Source organism: Lithobates pipiens, unplaced genomic scaffold, assembly GCF_037356315.1.
Source record: "Lithobates pipiens isolate NorthernLeopardFrog02 unplaced genomic scaffold, aLitPip1_a1.2 Scaffold_13, whole genome shotgun sequence".
Lineage (NCBI taxonomy): Eukaryota > Metazoa > Chordata > Amphibia > Anura > Ranidae > Lithobates > Lithobates pipiens.
In genome coordinates this window covers 369,838,234-369,847,997 of record NW_027507718.1, presented here as the reverse complement: position 1 = coordinate 369,847,997, position 9,764 = coordinate 369,838,234, and the positions used below count along the sequence as shown (strand labels likewise).

General features: G+C 38.8%; 1 protein-coding gene across 2 annotated transcripts in view; it reads right to left on the bottom strand.

Annotated features, from left to right (window-relative positions):
- Positions 1-369: 369 nt before the first annotated feature.
- GALNT7 (polypeptide N-acetylgalactosaminyltransferase 7) overlaps positions 370-9,764 on the bottom strand; it is a 239,487-nt gene continuing 230,092 nt past the window's right edge. For both annotated transcript variants that reach the window (XM_077477211.1, XM_077477210.1), the window contains exon 12: positions 370-8,304. In XM_077477211.1, coding sequence (XP_077333337.1) covers positions 8,167-8,304 — 138 coding nt within the window. In that variant the 3' untranslated portion in view covers positions 370-8,166. The remainder of the gene's footprint in view (positions 8,305-9,764) is intronic.

Below are 9,764 nucleotides of genomic sequence, written 5' to 3'. Positions count from 1 at the left end.
GTGTATGTGTATATATACTGACAGTGTCATTAGCGCAGTGGACTGTCGGTGTGAGTAGGATAGTGGATGGTGTCAGTAGTTTTTATTTTTATTTTGTATTTTTTTTACAATATTTTTTTCATTATCTTTTTTACGTTTTTTTTAGGAGCACTGCTAGGGGTCTTTGGTGAAATATCAGGGGTCAAAACAGGGGGAAAATGTGCACATGCCTATGCGATCACCTGACATTCCCCTTGGATAATACATGTATGCATGTCTTCTTGGAGGTTAATATCCTTTAACCAGTAATTGCACAACTCTACTAATGTCTGATGCCTGTAACCCATATTTGAATAGGTATTATCTCAGTTAAGAAAGAGAACAAAAACAATAAATTAAAATATTTATTCTCGCACCTAGAAAAACAAGCAACCCCAAATTAACATTGTCCCCAATATTACCATAGTAAAATGTATCTGTACAATTTCTACAGAAACATACAGTGTATCAAAATCTGCATAAATCAAACTAAAAAAAATGAGTAGAAATGCATAGTGGTGGTATCGTTTTACAAAGCGAAGCATGGAAAACAAACAACACAGGATCAGCTCACTAAGGGTTAATGAGATGATGTCTCAGTCTACACATTTAAATTCACAGATAGCTTTAATTGCACAAAATATCCATGTTAAATATACACAACCTGCACAATGTGTGCCACCTTCCTACGAGAATGCATAGTGCATGATACAAAAGATCTACCCAAAGCAGAAGTTGATTCTTATACCCCTTATTTATCTTTGAGATTTTTAAATATAGTAGAGGAAAAAATACAATGGCAATGTACTGACCCTTGTGAATAAGGTTAGTGGTGTTTAACCTTCTTTCTGTGTACTCCTTTCATGGCCATAACCAGATACAAGTGTCGGTTGGTTCATGTTAGATAGCATCCAGGGTGGTCTGCAACGTTTGTCAACACAAAGCTCCATGGAGTGCAACGCAAAGGCCTGTAAAATATGGAGAGGGTTCAAGGCAACAGAGGCGCCCTCAGACCAAAAAGATAAAAATGCCAATACACGACAAATACATTGCAGATGCAGAAAACATGTACTGATGTGACAGAACACTGACGTGTCAGGTCCACTTAGAATTCCTTTGTCCAAGTGACCCCTTTATCAACCATTTGTCACTGTAAAGTCGCATAAGAATTTTCCTGCACTTGTGTACTGATGTTTGTCTTTTTGGTCACTCACATTTTTTTGGATTTGCAGAAGTTCCAGGTGAGTATGGGTGTGGTAATATAAAAGCGTTACACTTGTTTTCCAGCATCAAAATAGAACAAGTGTTAAAGCTCAAGTGAACTTTAAGAAATACATTTCAGGTGCATAAAACCAAAAATGGTGTGCAAACTTTTAGTTAAATCAGAGTAGAAAAGTCTGTGGGACCCTTGGTCTCTGTGGGGAAGCAGTGATCTCTTCGCAGAGGTCCAGCACTCCCCCTGCTGTGTCAGAGCTCTCTAGCATTCATTTTTTGGATTGCAGAGTTCTAGGTCTGTTCAAGGGGTTTGTGAAACTTCTGCAATCAGACCACTTTTCCACTCTGGCCATAGCTGCTGTAGAAAGAAAAACGAACGGAGGCTCGGTTCACACATATTTGTGAATAGGATGCGGTTTTAACAGCATCCAATTCGCATAACACGTTAATCGGATTGGCTTTCATTGGAGCCGGTTCACACATGTGCAGGGCAGCCATAGTGTGGTTTTAAAAAGGATCCTGTGCAATTTTGGGTCTGGTTCAGGTGTAATTTCAGGTAAAAATTCCTACCTGGACCAGTGAACAGAACCGCGCCGGACTGCTGCACTAAAACCGCGGCCGCATATGTGAATCCAGCCTGAGACAATGTACACTTTTTGTTTTAATGCACATTGAATGTATTTAGCTTATTAAAACCGAAGGCTTAATTGATCTTTGAGGAACCATTCACACCGGAGAGTAGCGGGAATGCGCATTCTTGCATCCATTTTTTTTGTGTGCATTTTTGATTAAGGTACGTCACCCCTAGGGCAGCCTATTTACTTGAATGGGCTTGCGCTACATGCGACAAACGTTGTGGAGCATCGGGCATTTTTTTGTTTTGATATATTTATAGTGTGTTTTGCCACAAGGCAAAACGTACATCTGCTACCTGCACTTTGGGTGCCATTGACAATTGCACTGCAAGTGTGACCCGCGATTGGTGCATGTTTCGGAAAAGAAATTTGCACAATTTCCCCATCAACACAGACAGTGCTAAGAGGGAAATCCCTCCTGCCGAGCAATTGTCTGCTCCCGGCAGGGGGGCAGGAGAAGACGGTGATTGATGCTAGCGACTATAGTAACCGCTAGCGATAATCACAAGTGAATCCAGCAGGCTGGTTGTACCCAAGTCGATCGATCTATTTAGTACATTCAGCCTGCCCACACACGTTTTGAATCTTGGCCAGTTCCTGCTGAACCGGCCGAGATTCAAACAGTCTATGGCTGGCCTTACTTTTAAGGTTCCATTGAGAAGGCCATTTGCCCTGGAGAAAAACACATTCACTCCAACTAATCTACATATTATCAAAATGCCGAAGAATTCCCTCATTCTTGGGGCCTACCATATTTATCCAAGAATTAAATGCCATGGCTGTATTCATGGAGGAGGAGACAGTAGTAGAATCTTCTGCCAATCAATTTCTTCACTATAGCCTAGAAGTCAGAGAATGCTTTAAAGGTGACTGTGCCGAGAGAAATACATATGTCACCATTGCTCTTCTTGTTTTGGAAATGCCATTTGCCTGGTCAGTACTGTTTGATTTCAATACTTATTGAGTTCCAGGCCCAGAACAAGTATGCAACAAGTGAGAACACCTTACTTCTAAGTTCAGTGACTCAAAGTACTAAAGCCCATTGATGTACATGACAGCCAGCTAATTAGTTTTAGATGGAGACATTAGTGATGACAACCCACATATATATCTCAGTACAGGTTTCCTTCCACAATAATACCATCAAACGTGGATTCAAAAGTGAATTGCAACAGAACACTTTGATTTACAATAAACCAGTAAGTAGACAAGTAACATTTTTGCCTTAGGCTGGCTTCACACTGTACGTTGCAGTACCCACAATGCACAATTACGCACCATGCAATGCATCTGCATTGCAGCTCAATGCAGTTTCAGTATAAACTTCTGAAGCTTAATGAATAGAAATAAAATGTTACAATGGTAGCAACCTATGGTGAGCCAGCAACTAGGTTTGAAAAAAATGTGTATGTATATAAAAAATGCAGTAACTTTATAGCAACAATTCCCATTTAGTTTTATGGCATCAAATCAGTGGAATATTGCTGGGGGGGGGGGGGGGGGTGTCTCTTGATGGATCCCACAGCACTCTATTCAACTGCACCATGTTGGAAGTAAACATGTCGAAAGGTGAAAAAACTACCAACCAGTGCACATTTTTGGACCCAGTCGTTTTACTGGTAGATCTCCGCACAACAAATGATTGACAATGTCCCAATCCAGAATCAGGAGATGGTATAAGTGGCCCCAGATTAAAAGCATTTTCACCCCAAAAGGTATATTACTGTTTAACCTGTTTTTCCATTTTTATTTAATGTGGACCTCTTTGGTTTTGCCCATTTAATTTATGACTAATTATATTATAATATATTTTATTTATATATATATATATATATATATATATGTCAACCCTATCTGGTTTGTCTTGTTTTATCCAGCAGGCGAGGGGTTAAGGTAGTTGTCTTTTTTACTCATAAATTCTAAACTTTGATGTCTAATGGATCCCCTCAATAAAGCCTAGTACATACGATGAGAAAATTGGACAAAAAGACCACTTTCGAAGCAACCATAAGATAATCTGATCGTTCGTACACAGCTTTCGAGAACCAATCCTGAAATTATCCATAAGGACAAAACATCTAAATTTTTCTTGTATGATACCAGATCATATGTTTTTCATTAAGTCAGTATAGTTTTCATAAAACAAAAAACAGAAGAGCAGATTATGCATGCTCAAACAAAAGAACACAATACCACAATACCCATCACTTCCGAAGTTGTATTCTGTTGTATGAGAATTTTCGGAGATTGAGTAACCTCTTAATTTTCGATATGAGACTAGCATGCGGAAAAAATAAAATAAAACGGACGTTCATTTGCCCGATAGTCTCATTGTGTGTACCAGGCTTAACTGCACGTCCCCTCCAAATTTAATATTACATATTTTGAAAATGAAAATACAGCATTGCCATTTTTGTCCATATATAACATTTTTCCAGCTAAAAAATCTTTACTTTTAATGCTTACTTTAAAGTATATATGACAAGAATGAGGCATACCGTGAGGGGTAAAAAGTATATGATCCCATGCTGATTTTGTACGTTTACCCACTGACAAAGAAATGATCAGTCTATAATTTTAATGGTAGGTTTATTTTAACTGTGAGAGACAGAATAATAACAAAAATATCCAAAAACCGCATTTCAAAAAACTCATAAATTAATTTGCATTTTAATGAGTAAAATAAGTATTTGATCCCCTATGAATCAGCAAGATTACTGGCTACCAGGTGTCTTCTATACAGGTAATGAGCTGAGATTAGGAGCACTCTCTTAAAGGGAGTGCTCCTAATCTCAGTTTATTACCTGTATAAAAAAATAAAAATAAAAGACACCTGTCCACAGAAGCAATTCATCAGATTAGATTCCAATCTCTCCACCATGGCCAACACCAAAGAACTGTCAAAGGATGTCAGGGACAAGACTGTAGACCTACACAGGGCCAGAATGGGCTACAAGACCATCACCAAGAAGCTTAGTGAGAGGGTGACAACAGCTGGTGTGATCATTCGCAAATGGAAAAAAACGCAAAATAACTAGTCTCCCTCAGTCTGGGGCTTCATGTAAGATCTCACCTTGTGGAGTTTCAGTGATCATGAGAATGATGAGTAATCAGCCCAGAACTACATGGGAGAATCTTGTCCATGATCTCAAGGCAGCTGGGACCATAGTCACCAAGACAACAATTGGTAACACACTACGCTGTTAAGGACTGAAATTCTGCAGTGCTTGCAAGGTCCCCCTGCTCAAGAAAGCACATGTAAAGACCCGTCTGAAATTTGCTAATGAACATCTGAATGATTCAGAGGACAACTGGGTTTAAGTGTTGTGGTCAGATAAAACCAAAATTGAGCTCTTTGGCATCAACTCAACTCACCGTGTTTGGAGGAGGAGGATTGCTGCCTATGACCTACCGTCAAACATGGAGGTACAAACATTATGCTTTGGGGGGGTTTTTCTGCTAAGGGGACAGGACAACTTCACTGCATCAGAGACGATGGATGAGGTGAGAACCTTCTTCCATCAGGCAGGGCTTTGAAAATGGGTCGTGGGTGGGTATTCAAGCATGACAATCACCCAAAATACACAGCCAAGGCAATAAAGGAGTGGCTCAAGAAAAAGCACATTAAGGTCCTAGGGTGGCCTAGCCAGTCTCCAGACCATAATCCCATAGAAAATATATGGAGGGAGCTGAAAGTTCCAGTTACCCAGCCTTAAAACCTTAATGAGTTGGATAGGATCTGCAAAGAGGAGTGGTACAAAATCCCTCCTGAGATGTGCGCAAACCTGGTGGCCAACTGCAAGAAACATTAGACCTTTGATTGCCAAGTACTATGTTTTGCGAAGAGGTCAAATACTTATTTCACTCATTAAAATGCAAATCAATGTATAACTTTCTTGAAATAAGTTTTTCTGGATTTTTTTTTGTTATTCTGTCTCTCATGGTTAAAATAAACCGACCATTAAACTTATAGACTGATCATTCCTTTGTCAGTGGGCAAACGTACAAAATCAGCAGGGGTTCAAATACATTTTTTCCTTCACTGTACTAGCCTGGATGTCTGAAACCCCCTCCACATGCACCTTGTAATCCAGATCATATAGCAGTTTCAAATAGCAGTCTAATTACTATAAGCAGGCAACTGTGAATGTTTGGTTTTCTACATTATATTTTAAGCCTCAATAAATAAATAAACAAAAGTAGATGCAACCACCTGTCATGAAGGGCTAATCTAATGTTTTGTCCCATATTTGGTTCCTAGTCAGCAGGGTGTAATAAATATTGCTATTCCTGCCCATTCAGAGTATGGGTATTAGATTCAGCTCTATTATTATGGTAAGTACCAGTTGTCAATAGATATGGCTGCTAATTCATCTGATATGTACAACAGCCTATTTTCCAGTGCCCATATATTTGCTTCTTTAGTGTAATGTTACAAAAGACAGAACTGAATTCATCCATTTAGCGAACCGTTCGTTTTGTATATTTCCTTACAATGCTTTTTGGTCCTGTACATTTTTGCCACATAATTTAACATTATGCACAAGGTAACGGGACACGACTTTTGTAAATTTGTTACCAAGCTTTGCAAATGTTACAAAACAATTAAAATGATTCTTTTGGCCCTATAATTAAACTAAATTGGCTGTAATAAATAGAACACAACTGAGAAAGAAAATAAAATCTGTAGTTACTATCACACGTATAATGGATTTCATCTAAGTTATTGCAGTGTGCTGAACTCTTTGATATGGCTGTAAAGAAATACGGACAGTACATTTTTTTTTTCTTGCAGGATTAATAGTTTGATACCACAGGTAATAAACAGATCATTGAAAGTAATGAACTGATCATTGAAGGTACTTCTGTAGAACCCATGTAGGTTGGTCGGTCTTTTGTGTTTTTTCATATTAGAGACTTAGTGAAAGATCTTCTGGGTCTTATTCAGTGAAAATGCCGGCACAACAGTAATGACAGCACAGCACCAACCCCATCCTGCATAGTTCACTTAGAAGTTTTACATATTTATATGTATGGCATCTGTAAATAATGGCCCTGTTACTGATATTGGAAGTCAAGTTCTAGACAGAAGTAATATTACTTAGAAGGTGCCCTAGCAGATACCCCAAAACCAATTCCTCGAATGCGCTATGTCTTTACTAAGCCTTCAAAGATATAAATGGAGTACTAGAACAGACACCATTTTATCAAGCTTTGGCCAAATGCACACAATTGTTGTTTCACAACATGTTTACCAACTTTTGAAGACCTTGATACTGAATGTGTTTTGTAGCAACACAAGGACGACGCCACTTTATCCACCTCCACAGAGCAGGCCTAGCGAATGTAAATGAGTCCAATGTATTTCACAGAGCCAGAACTTCACCTGAGATCCACTGATAAAGAGAAAGTATCGGACTTTAAAGTGTTCTATAACACCTCATGGGGACTTAATGTGGCAATAACCGGTACACTATGATATAGAGCTTTTGCTCTTTCTAATGTATTCAGTATTAGGAGTGCAGATGCTTTGGAGTGTGGTAGTGGAGTTATCATTAAAACCTCTATATAGGACTTCAAGTTTGAGGATTTCTTTACCAACTACATCCTAGAAATCTTCCAAGTACCTGTATTTACAATGCACCAGTCTACTCCACCATGACATGTGGCCTGGAACACTGTATGTTCACCCAGCAGCAAACAGTTTCACCAATTGACTTTTCCTTCAGACAACCACCAAACAATTTTTTTTTTTTGGATTCCATCTCTTACATATGGCAAGCATAAATTTCTCCTAAAAAAATATGAAAGAAATGGAAGAGGCACTAAAATTTTCCCAATGTTACCATCCAAAACAGCAGCACAGACAAAGGCCACTATTACTGAAAGAAATTGTGGCAGTGCTTTGAAAAGAAAAAGAAGAGTGAAAAAGTAATTGAGATAATAGTTAATCACCAAGACACAGACATGTCTCACTAATTAAATGATTTTCAAGTGTGTGTTAAAAACCACCTTCCAACCCCTGAGTAGAATCCCGAGAAATAGAGTCTTTAGCTTTGTTCCTACAAACAGAGCTAGAAGCACTTTAACAAACATTATCTTGGACCAAGATGATGTAAACGTGTAAAAAGTTTAAAAGGTAAAAGCAGTCTTGTAAACATTAACTGCAGGATGACCCAGTGTTCATCGGGTAGGTCTCCATTATCCTTCATTGAGTGTTGACTGTACAGAGTTACTCATTGCAGCAGGTTTCAGGCTGACTTCAGCCAATGTAATCTTCATTTTTCGACCTTCCACTTTATACACTGAGGATGTTGTTCATTTCCCACTTCTGTGATGGTTTGCTGGAGTCGCAGTCTGACAAGAACACTTGGTGAAGAGCCTCCGAGCGATCCAGGCATTTTCCGGTAGGGATATGGGTAAATCTATGTATGTTCTACAGGAAGGAAAGGAGACATTAAAGCAAATCCCAAACATAATATTGCTTTATATTAGAAAAATAAAAAGCTTTTCTAAAACCAGACCATTGTCTGGCAGGGCTGGAAAGAAAGGAAGGCCCTACCTTGTAAAATGAATCCACCACTATGTGTATGCATGCAATTTTGCAAGGACTGGTATGGAATAGTACCCACTGTTTTCTAACGTGAATTAGGCCAGACTACATTTTAATTGTATTTTTGCCCTCATATTCTTGGAATGAATAAAAATCCAATCAAAAATCACTGCATTCCAGGAGGAGCTCACATGCTTCCCCATATCAAGTAGGACTAGATATTTTCTGATTGCTCCAACAAAGCAATAGTCAGTCAGTGGCTCACAGTGATCACAATGACCAATCACAGCGATCATAAATGTAAACATACTTGTGTTTACATTGGACAACCCCCCTCTTCCTCATACAATAGACGAAGGTGAAGTACTGTGTAAAATCTACATAGAACCAGAATGCAATGATTTTGCAAGTCTCATAAACCTGTATTTTATTCACAACAGAAAATAGAAAACATATTAAAAGTTTAAGCTAAGAAAATGTACAATTTTAGGAAAAAAAGTTATTTAGAAAATGAGGGCAGCAACACGTGTCAAAAATTTTGGGACAGTGCCATATTACTGAGGAGACCAGTTGCTGGAGTTTTGGGAATATTGTCCCATGCATGTGGGATCACCTTGAACCCTTTCACCACCCTTTTCTCCTGTACATCTCAGCTCCATCCTGTCTGCATGTGACCATATTTTAATGGATTCCCTTCTTTTATCCTGCACATTAACACCTTCATCTCCATGCTGCCACTGTATGTAACCTATGCATTAACCCATTCATTTCCTCCTCCTCCTCTTGTGTATGAGCTGATGTTCTGCTTTCTAGTACACCATTATCAAGCTCCATGCTTTAACCACTTCAATACCAGCATGTTTCTTCTCCAAAAAATTGTGTCAATAAATGAGATCTGAAATGATTAATTGTATCCCACCACAGAGTGGTCCTGTGGATACAAAGAACGAAACCAATGTCCTATGAATTTGGAATAGGAAGAGAACATGGAACCTGGGCTTTTTAGGCACAACCGATCAATTATATAAAAATATATTTTATTATAAACATATAACATTTACATAATCTCTCTCTAAAAAAAACAACACATTGATAGATCAACACATCATCTAAAAATAGCGCTTTTTTTGTTCCTATTGAAAAAGCGTGCAAAACACACCCAAAAACTTCCACCCGGTGCCAAAAAAAAGTGGATACACAAAGAGTGAACACAAAAACGTGCAACGGGTGTCTACTGTCCTCCACTAGGAAGGACCTTACCCTGATCCCCCGGGGCGTTAGGCTCCAGACGGGGACTGAGGTACCAATGCATGGCCCATCTAGCCGAAGCCAGACGACCACCT